The sequence below is a fragment of the Tiliqua scincoides genome, chromosome 5, assembly GCF_035046505.1.
Source record: "Tiliqua scincoides isolate rTilSci1 chromosome 5, rTilSci1.hap2, whole genome shotgun sequence".
Classification (NCBI taxonomy): Eukaryota; Metazoa; Chordata; class Lepidosauria; order Squamata; family Scincidae; genus Tiliqua; species Tiliqua scincoides.
In genome coordinates this window covers 97626674-97644754 of record NC_089825.1, presented here as the reverse complement: position 1 = coordinate 97644754, position 18081 = coordinate 97626674, and the positions used below count along the sequence as shown (strand labels likewise).

General features: G+C 45.6%; 1 protein-coding gene across 1 annotated transcript; it reads right to left on the bottom strand.

The window, feature by feature from the left end:
* Positions 1-8253: 8253 nt before the first annotated feature.
* LOC136652489 (vomeronasal type-2 receptor 26-like) lies at positions 8254-10142 on the bottom strand. The gene is made up of 3 exons (XM_066629429.1): positions 10077-10142; positions 9524-9650; positions 8254-9158 (listed from the first exon to the last, which is right to left on the bottom strand). The coding sequence occupies exons 1-3, from the start codon at positions 10140-10142 to the stop codon at positions 8254-8256; spliced, it is 1098 nt and encodes a 365-aa protein (XP_066485526.1).
* Between the last annotated feature and the right edge of the window lie 7939 nt (positions 10143-18081).

Sequence of the window (18081 nt, the reverse complement as noted above, 5' to 3'; positions counted from 1 at the left end):
TATAATTAACACACAGAGACATACAAACATATAACATACATTTAGGAGCACTAAATACCATATACCATTACTAATTAATCATACTATATCTCCTAATTTTCTTCTTCATCTATTTCTACCTCTTATTGATTGATCCATTTATTTATATAATATACAATAAATTTTCCCTAATGCCCTAGACCAGGGGTGCTCACACTTTTTTGGCTCGAGAGCTACTTTGAAACCCAGCAAGGCCCGGAGATCTACCAGAGTTTTTTTTACAATGTTCGCGCCATCATAACATATAACATTTATGTGTACAATGTATGTTGGTGTACCTTGAGCCCCACTGAGTATAACAGGACTTACTCCTGAGTAGACATGCCTAGGATTAGGCTGTGAGGCTGCAATCCTAGCCACACTTACCTGGGAGTAAGCCCCATTGAGTACAATGGGCCTTACTCCCAGCGTTTCCTCCCAGAGGCACCTGAAGGGGGGGTCGGTACTCCGCGATCTACTCATTTTGCCTTGCGATCTACCGGTAGATCGCCATCCACCTATTGAGCACCCCTGCCCTAGACTATATTTTCTAAATATTCACTTTCTACCAAGCATAAACTCCACACGTTTACATTTCCAGCTATATTTTTAAAATATTTTTCCCATTTTTTTTTAATACATTCTAAATCATATTTATCAATTTCTTACGTATTCTTTTTTTTTTCCTTCAAATAAATTTGGGCTAATAAATATTAACTGAATAAATTTTCCAATTTTCTTTAACCCTCAGATTACCCCTCAGGGTTCTTTTTCTTTCTTTCTTTTCATTTTTCTCCCGTAATATCTTTAATAATTTATCTCTATAACAGAATCTGATAGATCCACGCTTTCTTATATAGGGTGTGTTCATTCTTTCAGTGAACTCGGATATATTTTCTCCTTCTTGTTCCAACAAATTTGTGCACTCCTGTTACTCTGTCCATTGTATCTTTATTGATCTCCATCAGTGCCTCTTCTTCATCCTGTTGATCATCCTGTTGATTTTCCTCCTTGTCTGCTTTTTCACTCCCTTGTTTATCTTCTGCTTGTTTCTTCGCATCTTCCAATTGTTCCTTGTACATATCTATCTGTTGGGAAAGAGTCTCCAGACTGGCTTCAATCTGCGAGGACCAACTCAGCTGTTGTCGCTCCATAACAAGCAATCTCTCCATATTAATCCAGATTTTCTGTAGCCACGTTTCTGGAACAGAATCCATTTTGCAATTTCTCTCTAGTTCACTAGATGTCCACAATGTATTATTCTCCTTACTTCCACTGCGTCATTACTACTCTGCCATCCGCATTCCTTCCATACCACTTGCAGATAACAGTCCAGTTGACAGAGAGAGAAACTAAAGGAAAGAAAACAAAGCTCTTTCAAAGCTGGTGCAGAGAAAACAAAGCTCTTTCAAATCTAATGAGAATTATATTTATATCCAATTATGTCCAAGAATAATTCTGCATTTTAGTTCACACCCAAGTTATACTGTTGGCAACCTTCAGCCTCGAAAGACTTTGGTATCGCGCTCTGAATGGTGGTTCTGGAACTGATGCGAGCTGCGTTGTGCTCAAGCCGCTCCGGGACAGCTCCACTCTGCTGCTGGAGCTCTGCTGACGGCTTGGCACGGCAGACAGCTGCACAGCTGTTGTTGTTTCTGTACCTCAAGGCCGAAGCACTATCACCCCCGGCGACAAGGAAGACTCAGAGGCAGAAGTTCTCCACCACACTCCTCCTTTACTAATGTACAGATATTTACAAAGACCAAGTAGTACAAATGGTACACGATCCACTCTCCAACCAACGTAGCCTCCGGCTCACAATACTCTGCTTCTCCCACACACTTGCTTGCCTCTGCTGGACATTTATACTTCCTGCAGCCAATCACAGCATTGGGAATACTGTGCAGTCATGCTGACTGTGCTGTTGCTGCCACACACACACACACTCACATGAAATCACCTGATGCAATATCACCTGATATTGCATCAGCATGAAGCTCCCAGGATGCTGTGCAGTCCTGGTCTGGCCAAGGCTTCAGGCCTGTTACTGTACAGCCAGCAAATTACCTGTCAGGACTGGGGATCAACCCGTGACAGGAACAGCATTCTGCATTTGGAGCGAGGTATTATCCCTTTCTAAAGTCGCCCCCGGGGACAGGACCTTGCGATGGGGCGATTGTCAGTTGGGTGTTAACCGTGTTTCTGTTTTTAAGGTGTTCTAAGACCGACCAGCGAGGTAAGGGCCAGTGGGACCACCTGAAAAGAGCTGCCGATGTGGATATCTGCCCGGTTCAGGCGGTTGTGGACTACCGCCGTGTGGCGCCCCGGAGGGACGGGCCATTTTTTCGGCATCAGAATTCCTCCCCCTGACAGTGTATGAGTTCAGGGTGGTTTTTAATGCCACTTTGCAGAGGCTTGGAATGGCAGCCGGGCATTGACGGCAGCCAGGTTCGGCTTCCGTGCAGGAGCTATCCAGAGGATCGGGCAATGGCACTCGGGTGCCTTTCAATATTACATTCGCTGAGGCCCGCCGGTTGCAGGGCCTGAGTTTGTCGGGCTCCCCCAGTGGTTGGGGGGGCATGTTGACTGGCATCGCCAGCCTTGGTGTTAATATGGAGGGAGGGGGTTGGAGTCCCTGGTTGTGTTGCCTAATGGCATCTTCTTGCGTTCCAGTGTTAGTGGCTTATGTTACTTTTTCTGTTGCAGGTCTTTGTTGGTCGACTCCCATGAGCGTCCTGATCTGCGGTCGCTCAATTCTCTTTTGGGCTTGGAAGAGGGCGTTGGCCGACAGCTTTGGCTCCCAGTTGGGACTGGGAGGCCTGGTCAGTGTCACCTGGGCTGCCAGAAGGGGCATGCGCTGGGAACAGTTCATGCCATTGCTGCTTAATTATCTGGCATGGCATCCCCCTCCCCAGGTAATCATGGTACATTCAGGGGAGAAAGATCTGGGCCAGAAGACTTCAATGTCATTGAGGCTCCAGGCCCATAAGGAGTTCTCATTGCTTAGAAGTTGGTTCCCGGGGATTGCTATCCTTTGGTCCAATCTCCTCCCCTGGCGTGTTTGGTGCAGGGCGCGGAGCGTCCACAGAATAGACGTCACCAGGAAAAGAGTGAACACTTACCTGGGGAGGGTAGTAGTTGAGCAGGGCGGGGCAGTGATCCAACACCCTGCTATCGGGTTCAGGCAGCCTGCCCTGTTCCACAGCGATGGGGTGCACCTGTCACCAGTCGGCAATGACTTGTTTTTATCCGACCTGCAGCAGGGCTTGAAGGATTTCATCCTTGTGGGGAGCGGGGAGGACAAGCACCAGGCTGTGCTCCCCTGTGGCAGGATACATGCGGAGCTGGGTAGGTAGGCATCTGGCTTGGTGTCCGTCCAAGGCAGCAGGGGGAGGGGTGAGTCTGAACCGCTCCTATGATGTGTGACCAGCTCTAGGAGGCAGGCAAGCGAGCCCCTTACCTGTACTGTCAGGCTGGTGAGGCTGTGTCTACTGGTCTGAAGTCCGGCTGCCTTGCCCCCTTTGGGGGTGGCATTGAAAGGCCTAGGCTGGCTATTGAGAGCTGGGGCCTCGAGCCCAATGAGTTCGCAGGGGAAGGCAGATGGCTAGGACCGTTTCCCCCATATTGCCCCACACGCTTGTATGTTATTGTTATTGCCCTGCTGCAGTTAAGACTGAATAAAGTGGCCCATTATCATTGAAGCCTAGGTCTGGTCTCTTTATTTGCGGGTATGGGGGTAAAGGGTTTATTAGAAAATTATTATTTATAAATAATAAATAAGTGGCTCAGCAAGAAAATGGAAGTGATCAAAATAATTTGTTGTTGTTGTGATGTTGCGGACCAATTCTCAGGGTCTCACGGACCACCTGTGATCTCCAGACTATAGGTTGGGAACCAGTGACTTATATAAAAATAAAAAAGAAGGCAAAGCAGCCATCCCATGCTATGAATTAAGGCTGTAATCCTAACCACACTTTCCTGAAAGTCAGCCCCATTGAACAAAATAGGACTGAGTAGACCTGGTTAGGATTCTGCCCTTAGTGTTGTATATTATATACTCTTGCACTGTCTCGAATACAGGTCACTCACTCGGAAATGAGTCCCACACATGCAGACATGAGTCTGTCTCTGGGTGTGCTGGCTTACTTTTTCTGAGGCATGAAAGACATTATGGGGCCATCCTTCAGACAGGGCAAGCAGCAGGGAAATTCCAGCCAGGAGACAGGGAAGGGTTAATGTTTTGGTTTTGCACTGAGAAGGGGGGAGGTGGGAGCATATCTGAAGGAACTGATAATCATTGGATGGTTTTTTCCCCTAACAAGTGTGGAAAGAAGGTGTTGGCCAAGGCTAGTGGTGGTTCTTAGTCATCCGGAAGAAATGGCATGGTTTCAGCAGGCTCAGTGAATGACTGGCCACAGTGGAACTACTTCTGAGTCAAGATGCAGAGGAGTGGGTCATACTGGTAAACCTGCCAGCTGCTGCATGTGACCCTCCTGCCTCACACCGCTTCTGTCCCCACTCTCACGCAGTTTGTTCCACCCCCTCCCACCTTTTTTACAGATGGGATGGGGATCCCAGGGGAGTATCAAATGAGAACTCCAACATACATACATACATACACACACACACACACACCCGGCAGCAGCTCCGGTTTGTCCAAAGAGCCACAGCTGACTTCTTTGCCAAAAAACTTGGGACTGGAGTCTTTTAAAGTCCACAAAATGCTCTTGACAACTCAGAAAGTCTGCTTGTTAGCAGCGGTGTAGCTAGTGAGCAGCAGAGGAGTGGTCCACCCCAAGTACCAGCCTTGGGGAATGACACCTCATATGACCTGTGAGAGGTGCCCCAAAAGGGGGGTCTCTTGGGATCACCCGGCAGGGTGCCAAGGGTCAGCTGGATGGCCTCTTGGGTCCCCTGGGTGGGGTGTCCACCTCCCTGGGGTTCCTTGCAGGGGAAGCCTCAGACCAAAGAAGGGGGAGGGGGTTCACAACACCCTTATCATCCTCCCTGGAAGCAGGACCCAAGGCCCTTGCTGTTCCGGAAGGGACTCCTGCCTTCCCGCTCCAGAACTGCCTGTCATCACAGGCTTCCCTGCTTTTATCCTCCCCAGCCACACCCTCGGCTCCTCCCCTCCCTCCCTCTCTAGGCTTAAAGGGGCCCTGACCCTAGCCTGCTGCCCTCCTCTTTGGTGGTTAATGGTAACCCTGCTCTGCTCAATGCTCTGGTCAGGTGAGGTCTGGGGGGCAATCTCTCCCACCCAGCTGAGTCTTGCCTGGTCAGCTGGAGAGGCAGTGGTGGCTCTATGGCTAGGCAGTTCTGCCCCTGGCCTGCAGCCAGGTAAGGCAGGGGTCGGGCAAGGGACAAACCCAACATTGCTAACATTGCAGAGGTTAGGAATAACCCCATCATGCTACATACCATTGGATGCCAAATTTCTAGCTGAATGCAGTGGAAAAAAATGGGGTAAGGTATCTCCTTTCCATCAAATGTTATGGCCAAAAAACAGGAAACCCAAAAATGCATGGAGCCCTATGGAAAGTGAAATTGAGCCATATTGCATGTTTACTCATGAGTAGGTGAATGTGCCTTAGTCCTTTCGAAAGGGCAGACTGAGAGGAAGCCAGAGATACCAGAATGGTTGCTATCCAATGAAAGCAGCCCCCCAAAAACACCTAAGAAGGAAGTCCCTCCCTCCAAGCAGATGAATGTATTGAGCCGTATGCAGAGCGAACAGAAACCACATGTCATGTTTACTCGCAAGTAAGCAACGGTGCCTCGGCTGCTGGTCAAGTCAGGCAAAGGGGAATTCAAGGCTAGCTACATGGTCCCAATCCGATGAAAGTGGAGCTCAACAAATGCTCCAGAAGGCAGCACCCCCCCAAAAAAAAGAATAGAACAGAGGCTTGAGCTGGTAAGGTCAATTTTTCTTTGTTTTTAGACTTGTAAAGCCAGGTGGGTCCTGATAGTGATGTGCTTGAAATATAAAAGCTTATACTGAATTGGGCACTGGGGAGGGCTGGAAATCTCACTATTTGGGGGGGGGGGGTGTTACAGCAGACAGGCTACAGATAAAATTCACTTGAAAAAACAGGGCTGGCTTCCCCTTATTTAATTATTTGTTTTCTTTAATTTATTTTTTAATTATTTATTTTATTTTGCTTGATGATGTCCCTTCCAGTCATGACATCACTTCTGGTGGGTCCTGGACCGATTCCCATTCTAAGAAGTGGGTGGTATAAGTGGGTCTCAGTGGTAAAAGTTTGAGAACCACTGCCTTAACTCAAAACAGGTCAATGAGACGTCCTCGGGGGAGTGGGGGGTGGGTGACACCCAAGTGTCTAAAATTCTAGAAATCATGACTTTGAGGAATAATACCATCATGTTATATACCATTTGATGCAGCATTTCATGCGTTGCTTGTGGGGAAATATTCACTGCATTTATTTTCTGGCCATTATTATTATTCATTTCATGTCATGACCATTACTATCTCTCAGTCTCACCTACCTCACAGGGTTGTGAGGACAAAATAAGGAGAGGAACCATGCACACCACCCTGAGCTGCTTAGAGGAAAACTGGTATAAAAATGTGAATGAATGAATGAATGAATGAATGATGTTTTATGGGGTGACAACAATTGATAGGCCCTGGGTGTCAAATGACCTGCTTGTTAGGGCTCCTTTTTGTGTCAGGTTAAAGGGGGTGGAGACTCATAACTTAAGTTAAGCTGTGCTTGACTTGCCCATCTCTGCATATGAACACCTTATTGATTGCCTGCCAAGTCACAATAACACCTCAGAGGCTCTTGGAACCATTAGTCTGACTGATCAGTTTTGAGTTTAGTAAATCCACTTTTTGTTACATAAGGCAGTTGTGTTCTCTTTTTCAGATTAATTGGCCATAATGTATCACAGAATACAGATAATTCAACATGGTTTGTTTCATTACGTTCTTCATGAAATTATTATTCCAGTGATATATAACATTGTGCTTTTATTCATAAATACACATTTTCCCAAAGCTTTCCAAAATGTTGGCCACTAGTGGTGCCATGCCCCTGAGGGTGTCATCTGGTCTGGTACACACCTTCCACACACACACCTGCGATGCCACTGAAGGTATATCCAGATCTTTCTCTTTCTGACCCAGCGACCCCACCAGTGCAGCAGAGTTGGGTGCATATTCTGATCTGATGCACCAGCCTAGAGCTTGTTATGACTAAGTGGCGGAGAACTAGATGATGAAAGTTGAAAGAAAAGGACCAGTTCTAAGTAACATGACTGAGAAGCAGTGCTTCATAATGCTCAGAAGAAACTGGGTTATTGCATCGTGACCAGAAATATCCATGACTGGAAAAAAAGTAGATACTGCATACAAATTTCCAATAGTTAAGTAGGCTATAAAGGTCCCTACTTGGAAAAAGTGTTCCTCTTGTGAAGGAAGGACTTCTTGGAGGATGATTCTTCTCTTAGAGCAGGGGTGTCCAAACTTTTTGATAGGAGGGCCACATAATCTCTCTGACATATGCGTTGGGGGCCAAGAAAGAAAGAATTCCTTTACATTTAAAATTTGAATAAAGGTTTTACATAAATGAATATATTGGAGGTGGAACTTACATGAATAAATGAAGGTTTCATGAAAACTCAAGGCCTATAAAAGACATTGCACAAAGCAAGGCTGGCCTTTGCTGCTGCTTCACAGATGTAAAACAGCAAGTAGCGGAGGAAGCCCTTGGCCTGCAACTCACACAAGAAGTCAAACAGTAGACCCTTTCTCTGAGAGTAGTCACGTCAGGACAGTACAGGCTCCAACAAGTCTCTGGAGGGCCAGAGGCTCATTGGAGACTGAGGATTCTCCGTGGGCTGGATTGGGGGTCCCCAAGGGACAGAAATGGCCTCCGGGCAGGGGTTTGGGCAACCCTGTTTTAGAGGATGGAAACCATTGGGTTCTTTTGGTCACCTGTGCTGCCTTAGCATCATGCCTTTAATATGAACTTGGTGTTTCCTTGTTTCAACATTTTGACTTCTGGGTTGTATCTTGCATTATTAACATTATCCATGGATAGCTACCAAGGAGGTGCAATTATTGCTTCTGAAATGATTTCTCACCCCACCTTGTGGATTCTAAAGAATCTTGATGATTAAAAATGTAATATGCTGTGATCCAGCATTCATACTGTATGGAAACATATATAGAGAAAAAAATGCAAAACAACTATCATCTTAGAATCCAATTTAATTACTTCTTTTCACTGTTAGCAGCTGCTTGGAGTTGAGATCTGGGTTTAGAACAATTACATAGCATTTAGGGAGAAAAATGCAAGTCAGGAGGCCAGTGTTGGAGGCCAAGATGGCAAAGACCTCCACAGCTACAATGTCCTTCCCCTTAGTGCTCAGGTAAGCAGGAATGAAGGAGATCCACACACTGCAGAAGACCAGCATGCTGAAGGTGATGAATTTGGCTTCATTGAAAGTATCTGGCAGTTTTCGGGCAAGGAAAGCGACTGTGAAGCTGGTGAGGGCCAGAAAACCAACATAGCCCAGGACAGAATAGAGCATGATGATCGACCCTTCATTACACTCCACTATGATGTGCTCAGTCTGGGAGTGCATGTCAACATCTGGAAAAGGAGGAGAGGTGGACAGCCATACAGTGCAAATCCCCACCTGAATGAGGGAACAGTAAAGGACAATGGAGTGGGCCACCTTTTTCCCCAGCCATTTCCTCATCCTGTTCCCTGGCTGGGTGGCCATGAAGGCAAGGACCACAGTGATGGTTTTTGCCAAAACAGAAGAAACAGCCACAGTGAAAATGATGCCAAAAGCCGATTGTCGGAGAAGGCAGGACACCTTGCTAGGTTTTCCGAGGAAGAGAAGGGAGGAAAGGTAGCAAAGCAGGATGGAGCTGAGAAGAATGCAGGTGAGGTTTTGATTGTTGGCTTTGACAATGGGAGTGTTCCAGTTCTTTAAAAAGATCAGTATCACCATAACTGTTATTGCTGTAAAGGAAAAAGCAATAGAAACCAACCCAATTCCTAAGGGTTCGTTGTAGTTTAGGAAGGCTGTCTGTTTGGGGATACAGTGATCTTGGTTCTTGTTTGGGTACTGATCTTCTGGGCATTTGATGCAATGAGCTGCATCTGAAAAGGACAAAGAGAGTGTCAGTAGATGTATGAATCCAGAAGAATGATGGAAGTTTGAAAGCAAACATTGGACAAGAATTCCTCATTTTCCTGGTGAACAATGCTTAATATCAGGGGAATGACAAAATGCAGCAAGTGACAGGCACCAGTGGAGTTAAGTGCACTGAACTGATTAATGGACTGCCTTGAAGTCTTTCATGGATCCTCCCTTGTTAAAGTTGTAACCAGTTTCCCTTTAAGAATCCATGCATCATGATTTAAGTGTTTGGAGAAGAACAGACCATACCTAGGAATATATTATGGTGTTAGGTTGGACAAATATTTGCAAATATTTCCTGGAAATTCAGGACACTGTCAATCACCTGTCTGGTTAGATATCATGTCATCTGGACACGCAGTACAATCATAGCAACAGATTGCTTTCCCTTCTCGAACCGTTTTGCTGTGTCCGACACGGCAGCTCTCAACACAGGTTGAACCAGGCGGATTCTAAGGAGAAAGAACGGGAAGAAAGGCTGAAGGAAACATTTGATGCCCACCACCACGACCAGCCTTCTCTTTCAGTGCACTTCAGCTGATCAAGAACAGGAGATCAACTTGTTCCTGACCAGCAACAGTGAACTCCTCTGTTGCCAGTGACCTGCTGTAGACTCCTGTGGTATTTGACTTCAGGGAGATTCGGTAGAGAGATTTGTTTTTCCTACTGGGATTCAAACCAGTTCAGAGCACAGTCCAAAAGAAGTAGGAAAAACACCAGGATTTGGTTTAATTCCAAAGTGCCTTTCTGCTAGCAGAAAACTCAGTGTGCTTTTATTTCATCAGGGAATTGGCAATTGCACTGGCATTCCTGGCCCCTGTGCCACTCGGGGGCAGGATCACAGAAGATTGCCCCCCCCACCAGTTGCCACCCCTTACCATCGCATTCAGGCTGCACGTGGTCTCCTCTGGCCCTCTGGAGGTCTTATAAGGGCTTTTAAACATAAGGGCTTTTAGAAGCCTTCCAGAGGTTTCAGAAGGCCTCCGTAGGGCAGGAGGAGGCCATATGCAACTTCCCCGGTCCCCAGAAGGTCTCTGAAGGGCAGCTGAAAGTGGTGAAAGTGTTGGTTGGGAGGCATGGATGGAAGCATGGATGCTGGCAGGGGGGCAGAGAGGTGGAACCCTGGGACGACTTTCCCTCTTTACCCTCCGTGGTATGCGAGTACCCAATAGCAATTAGATTCTGAATGGGGTAGCATCTAAGAATAAAAAGAATGGGACATAAGAGGAAGCTGTCTTTTAATACTCAACACTATGGACATCCTCCTTTTTTCTGTGTGTTTCAACTTGTTAAAAGGTGAGGCCCACCTTTGAGTGGGGCCCAACTCAAACCCCAGCTATCTATTTGATATTTTTCTCAATATAGGAATATTTATTTACCACCTTTTCCTCAATATAGATATTTGAATAATCAACATGAGAGGCTACTTGCCTGGCAAATATGTTTAAAATGATTTTATTCTGTGTCTGTAGAGGACAGGAATGACCCAGTACAAGTTTAGGATAAAGTGGATGAGGATAATTACTTTAGGTTTGTGTATTAATGGTACAGTCATAGCAATCCTACAAACCCTGGATAATACCGATCTGTGACTCTAAGGCTGCAGTCTTATTCAGTGTTTCTCAGACTGTTGGTCAGGACCCATTAGGTGAGTCACGAACCAATTTTGGATGGGTCCCCATTCATTTCAATGTGCATTTTATTTTTAATATATTAGACTTTATGCTACCATGGTATGTATGTTGGGGAAATGTTTCAGATCTGTACTTTTAACAGGCTACTGTGTATATGCTTTTAACAGTGATAGTCAATGGGTCTTACTCGAGGTAAGCGTGGTTAGATTTCCAGCTTCTAGGATGTTTGGGGAAAATAGATCAGTTAAAATTCATTTGGATATTAACTTTAGGTATATGTACTAATGGTTTGTTTCAGTTTTCCTACAAGACTTGTGACTGTAAGGCTGCAATCCTATATACACTTTCCTGTCAGTAAGCCCAATTCAACATAGTGAGACTTATTTCTGAGTAGTCAGGTATACGATTGCACTGCAGGGGTAAAATCCTTTGGTCACCCTGCACTGCTAGGACTCACATTCCAGCATTGCAGGACGCTTTCCGGCTGCCATAAATGGAGACTCAAGTAAGTTGTTGGCAGGTTTGGGTATTGGGCAGAGAGGAGGAGTAATAGGGCACTTCAGGGGAGGAACAGGGGTCGGTCAGGGAGGGGAGGGGTTGATCTGGTGGGAGTCATGCATGTCGAATCCTATCCCCTAGTTTTCAAGCTTCCCCACCCTCTGGATCTCCTCAAGCTTATACCAGTTATAGAGCTGGCATAGGTACAAGGAGACCCCTAGGCTGTCAGGGGGCCTATACAGAGGTAAGGGGAAAGTATGCTCCTTTACATCTCAAAGGCCTCTCAATCCTGCCCCCCACCATAGCATGCAGTGCATGCCTCCAGGAATGCTCTCATGTTCAGGAATGTTCCCAAGCAAATGAAGAAGTCACCTTGCTGAAGGATTTTAGCCCTACCTGCTGAAATCTGCTATTCCACACAATGGCCTCATCATGGATGGTAAGCTCTTGACTTGGAGAAATCTTTCCAGCTTGGATCTTAAGGAAGGATTGATTAGGGAAAGTGACCCAGTTGATGACATCAAGTCCAGAAGATGGTTCCTCTTTGGCAAACCAGAATTCATGGCCAGCACCATTGTTAAAGTGGACATTCTTCAAAAAAGAGTGCATCTAGATTGGACAAAAATAGAAAACACCTGATAGCTTCAATGTATATTGCGCACTGTATTACCAATCCCCTGGTCAGAAAAGGCACCTGTAATCCGGAGATGTACAAGTTAAAAGAACTTTTTCATTTATTAAAATCTATTAGAATACGCTTGGCAGATCTTCCTCATCTTCCTCTCCTCTCAGCTCACCATCATATCCAACATTTCCACATCTATGGGCCCAATCCAAACTTTGCAGCACTGATGCAACTGTGCCAATGGGGCCTGCTCTGCCTCCTGCATTGTGAGGGCAGTCACAGAGGACTTGTCAAGGTCAGGGAACAATTGTTCCTTTACTTGGGGCTATGGTGCAGGTCATTGGTGCTGGAAACGTGCCTGCTTACACCTGAGGAGCCTCTCCTTGCATCTGCTTTCTCAGGTGTAAAGAGAGCCTCCTCAGGTGTAAGCAGGCGGGACAGCTGTGGCACTTTTCCAAGGGCTACAAAGGGGCGGTTATGTCTCACCTTGACAGCATAAGTTCCTATTATATTCCGCTTTTCTTACATTTTGGAACTTAAGGCTTCAACCCTATTCGGTTTCCTAGGAGTCAACCCCATTGAACCCAATGGACTTACATCTGAGTAGACATGCATAGGATTGGGCTATAAAGCAATGTGCATGGGATATCCAAGAGGTCTGTCATCAAAGTCCTGCAAGCTTCAGATCTGATTAGCTTATGCAATGTGCCCCCCCCCCATGTGCCTGGGAACATGATTTCACCCACACCACCCATTCAATCCACAGCAAGTTTACATAGAAGTGATTTCCACTGTGCTCCAATTATCTTCCTAGTAAGTGTGCTTGGGATTGCACCATACATAACCGTTTTAATACAGTAAGGAATGTACCAGCCAGGGTTCAATGTTCAAAGGTTTGCCTGTGTCTCTGTTCAGCATTCTTTTCGGCCTGGACGTATATATGGCATTTAAAGCATGTGCTACAGCATAGAGACCATTGTAAATACGGTAGCTCACAACACTCATCTCCATCTCAAATACAGTCTGAGGCAGACTCTCCAGTTTCTCCTCTCCGGTACAGTGTTTACAAGTTTTAATTTTCCCATCACGGCAGCACCTGAATGCAGATTTGTAGAAAAGGCAGAGAAAACGTGTGAGTGACTTATCAGGCTTTAGAGTCTGAAGGAAGTCCTGGAATCCTGGCACGGCCTTCATGGAGGTTGTGAAAGACAAAGTCCCATGGAATGTTTTTGCACAGAAGCCCTCAGTGGCAGCAGTGCTGATGAAATCCCACTGAGGTGACGTGATCCAAGCCTTCCCTATAAGACGTCTTTGTATACATTCAGCTACATATAAAATGACTGCCAGTGGTTCCAGAGTCTTAGAATCCCCGTCAACAATAACAACGTTGGCTGTCGTGGTTAAAAGTATGGAGAGTATCCTGAATATATTTTGCTTGAATGTATTATGAGTGGGATCTGAATTAAGATCCTTGATGCCAGTTTTTTCTAAGAAGGCAACACAAATGCTGTTCCAGGCAAGCAATGGTGTCAGCCTCTGCACAAAGCCTTCTCCGCTATAATTGTCTGAAACAATGAGACCAATCCATGTCCATTGGAAATGCAGCAGTAGCTGGACGATGCCGGTGTGCAGAGTACCTTCCCTTATTGTCATCCAGTATAGAGAAGGGAAATTATTTTTTGTGACTGGTTTCTCATACGAACCATAAGTAATCTAATGGGGGAAAACATGGCTCATAACAGCTTAGAAAATTAACCACCGTTTTCCATACCAAAGTATTTATTACAATCCAGACTTTTGTTTATCAATGATATGCTAAGTATACTGAACAATGTATCTTTGTATACATTCCCATCAATAAATTATAGTAAGTCTGCAATTGTATGCACACTTTCCTGGGAGGTAGCCCTGTAGACAGCAGCTTAGCTAAGGGGCTGCAGGGGGTAGCAGTTGCACTGGGCATCAAGCTTTAGCAGGACAACAAGTGGAGCTTGACACTAGTGACCAAAATTGTGAAAATATTGGTATGTATGAATAATACCGTCATGTTATATATCATTGGAAAGGTAATTTAATGCAGAGTGCAATGAAAAAAATGGCATTGGAATATCTGTATTCTATCAAAAGTTGTGGCCAATTAAGCAGAAAATAAAAACAAATTTGACCCCAGGTAGCAAATAGATGCCTTAGCTATGCCACTGAGGCAGCAGAGCAAGTGGGTGGTGAGCTGCTAGAGGAGGAGGAGTGTTCTTCCCAGTTTTCACTTTTTTAAAAGCCCAGGTGTGACGTCAGTTCTGGTTGTCACATCACGTCCCGGACAACATTTTGAGCTTAGCAGCGGCCTACACAATCATTAGCTGTGCCACTGCCCATAGAACACAATGAGACTTACTTCTGAGTAGTCATGCATAGGATTGTGCTCCAAATGAGTTACAACACATTTCCTTTCACCATGTCCACAAGCCATCACTTAATGTCCTGAAAAGGGTAACGTATTTGATTCAGACCAAGCTATTGTTTTGCCAAGCTTCAAGTTTCCATTTTTAAAAAATTTTTTTTAATCTTTTAATCGTAAAAATCTTGTAAAAATCTAAAAAGTGATTTTTTAAAATCACTTCTATGGTTTGTATCCCCAGAATATGAGACATGACTAAGCAGTATTGAAATCAGTGCGATAGGATTGGCGTGCTTAAGCTTAAGAACAGTATATATAACTGGCTGCATTTATGACACATTTTCTTGGGATTCAAACCTGGGTGCTATACACTGAAAAGCATGTTTAGGGCAGGAGGTCTGGCTCAGTGGTGGAGCTGCTGCCATGTATGCCTGAAGATCTGGTGACACCAGTTCGAAACAACCAGAAGTATCTGGGACATGCTGATAATGAGTTGACCATCAGTGGCAGGGAGGAGTTGCTGTCAAGTCGCATGGGAGGCGAAGCAGCCAGAGGGAGGCCAGACTGGGAAGGAATTCAGCTGTAATGAGGCTTTCTATGAAAGATCAGAACTATTCTATTATAAAGGCTACTACAGGGTTTGGAAAACCTTGCTATGCAAACCACCTTGAATTAAAGTCTGAGGAGAAATCTGATGCCCAAAAAAGGCAGTATATAAACACCAACATTAGCATTGTCAGGCTTCGTGTGGGGGTGAGGCGGTTGTCGTCCGTGGAGTTTGGTTCCCTTCCTCCCAGGCCTTCCCAGCAAGGGAGAGGAGGCCTAACGAAGGGGGGAGGGAAGTGCCTCAGGAGCCTCAGCTGGGTGACCAAAGGGAGGGTGTCACAGCACCCTTCTCTTCCTTGCTGTCTCTTGAGGGTGGTGTTCACCAGTGGGGCTGCAGGAACCGCTCCACACCTTGCCCTCCTGATCCTCATCACAGGCCTCTGTTATGAAGCCCTCTCGGCTTTCTCCCCCCTTCCTCCCTCACCCTCCTCCCACTTCCTTACAGGGGCCTGGGGCTCTGGTCCCTGCCTCCCTTCTTTCCCTTGAGTTTGGTGGAACAGGCAGCTGGGCGGGCGCGTCCAGGGTCCAGGCAGCCTCTCCTCCTCCTCCCGAGGCTTTTGCTGCCAGTGTGGGGTCCCTCTCCCGGCCTCTGCCCACATCTGGGTCAGTCGGGGTGGGAGGGAGGCAGCGACCCCGACTATTATTATGATTATGATTATGATTCTTTAGAGCTGGAGGTCTCTCTGCCCACATCTGGGTTACAGATCAGTCATGTTATGTCCTCCTATACAACTGAGATCTCAAGAACCTCCTCAAATGGTTATTTCTTCTGAATAAACAATTTACTTATTGCACTGCATTGCCCCTTTGCAATTCTTTTCAAGCTAAAAAAAAGGCATTCACTGATAAAGTTACAAATAATATAAGAAGTGAAGAGCAGTATTATGCCACCCATTCATGCATCCAAATGTACCTACCTGTGGAAACTTGTAGTGGCTAAGAATGTTGGCCATTTGGATGACATACTCTACCGTGAATCCCCCAATGACAGACAAGACATCACCTTTCCTATCACACTTGTAATTGGGTACATTCCTTTGTTGTTTGAAGAGTAGATCCAGGATGGACTTATATGTGGCCATTCCTTCAAAAAAATTGTCATAGATTTTAAAGCCCAAGGTCACATTGGGCAAGAGATTGGGATTCCTGTTGATCTCATGAATGGCAAAAAGGAAGGCCAGGACATGCTGATAATGTTTGTACCCTATTCTGAAATTAGATTGACATTGAGGCAGAGATAAGTTCTAGCACATTGTTATGTGCACCACATATACATTTACAGTAGTACCACCCACAATGGCATTTCCTTGAGCACTGTTTTGCTACAGTGTGGTTCATCCTGGGCATGACTGACAGCAATTGACAATCAGAGCAGTGTATTCTGGCCAGTCAGTGTCAGGTTCTTGTCCCATCAAGAACAATGTCCTTTTTAGTGCTGGTTTGCACTGCACTCAATTTTAGGGGACAATGACACCCACACTATTTGATATACGCTTGTACAGTGAAAAACTCATCCCAAGTACAATGAGAAAAGGAAACAAAACTAAAGAGGTGTAAGGAAGAGGGGTGCAGGAATGGAGTTGTTCATCTGACCAGAACAAAAATAATTGTGTAAGGGAACATTTCTTCCTTTGTCCTGAAGTAAGTCTGAGCTGCTGCAATGGATCTACTGTGCATGTGATTTTGCTGGTGCACGTCCAAGTGGATATGTGTAGATAGTTTGTGGCCAGAAATGGAGATAGGATATAAATGTAGGTGCTTTCAAAGATATCAGCTCTCTTCCTGACCATGGCATTGCTCCAACACCACCCTGTTCTTCCCAACAAGCTGCACCTGTTGAAATTCCACCCCAGTGCAGTTGTTTGATCTCTAGTCTTCATATTTCAAATAGCATGATGGGTACCAAACAAGAAATAACTTACGAGAAATTGCCTTTCTTCATTGCTGGCAGTCCCCGAAAATTGCTTGCAGTGTGTACAGGATGTAAAAGAGAGAGGACCCCACCAATGACAGCATCTCCTAGCCTAGTATCCCCATAGCTTCCTTCAAATTCACTTTTACTGGGCACATTCTCCCAACAGACTAGAGAAGGGAGAAGCAGCAGCAAGAAGTGCAAAAACAAACACTGGGCTGCAAATGCATGTCTAACCCAGCTGCAGCAGAACTTCTGCATCCTGAACTACAGTTCCAGCTACAATGATATCTCTGTGGCTGGCATCCTGATGGAACCTCACAGGAACCTCACTCAGGAAGTGGGGTGCAGGAATGGAGTTGTTCATCTGACCAGAACAAAAATGATTACGTAAGGGAACATTTCTTTCTTTGTCCTGAAGTAAGTCTTAGCTGCTGCAATGGACCTACTCAGACCTGTGCCAGTGATGTTGCTGGTGCAAGTCCAAGTGGATATATGCACTTAGTCTGTGGCCAGGAAAGGGGCTAGGATATAAACAGAGCTGCTTTCAATGCTCTCCACTCCCTTCCTGGCCATGGCACAGCCCCATCCCCAAACTGTTCTTCCCAACAAGCTGCACCTGTTGAAATGCCACCCCAGTGCAGTCTTTTGTTCCCTAGTCTTCATGTTTCAAGTAGAGTGATGACCACCAAACACAAAATAACTTACGTGAAATTGACTCCCTCCAGAGCTGGTAGTCTCTGAAAATTGATTGCAGTGTGTACAGTACATATAAGAGAGAGGACCCCACCAATGACAGCATCTCCTAGCCTAGTATCCCCATAGCTTCCTTCAATTTCACATTTACTGGGCACATCCTCCCAACAGACAAGAGAAGGGAGAAGCAGCAGCATCAAGAGCAAAAACAACCACAGGGCTGCAAAAGCAGGTCTAACCCAATTGCATCTGAACTTCTGCATCCTGAACTGCAGTTCCAGCTACAATGATATCTCTATGGCAGCTGCCTTGATAGAACCTCACTCAGGAGTCACATGGAAGCAGCATGTGTGGTCACAGAGTTTCCTTCTGAAATGTTTGGCTGGTGTGGCGAGCTAAAGAAGAGATGCCTGATCAATCTTTGTTCCACCATTGAGCACTGACACAGTTCAGAATAAATCCATCTCCTTTTGAAATATGGATGTATTTCTTACTGATTACCCAAGGAAGGAAATTA

Excerpts from the sequence above, each read along its gene's own strand:
- LOC136652489 (XM_066629429.1), bottom strand. The coding sequence starts at position 10,142 with ATGTTTAAAAGCCCTTATAAGACCTCCAGAGGGCCAGAGGAGACCACG. Across the intron at positions 9,651-10,076 it reads CGTGCAGCCTGAATGCGATG|AATCCGCCTGGTTCAACCTG; the intron begins GTAAGGGGTGGC and ends CTTTCTCCTTAG. Across the intron at positions 9,159-9,523 it reads CATGATATCTAACCAGACAG|ATGCAGCTCATTGCATCAAA; the intron begins GTGATTGACAGT and ends TGTCCTTTTCAG.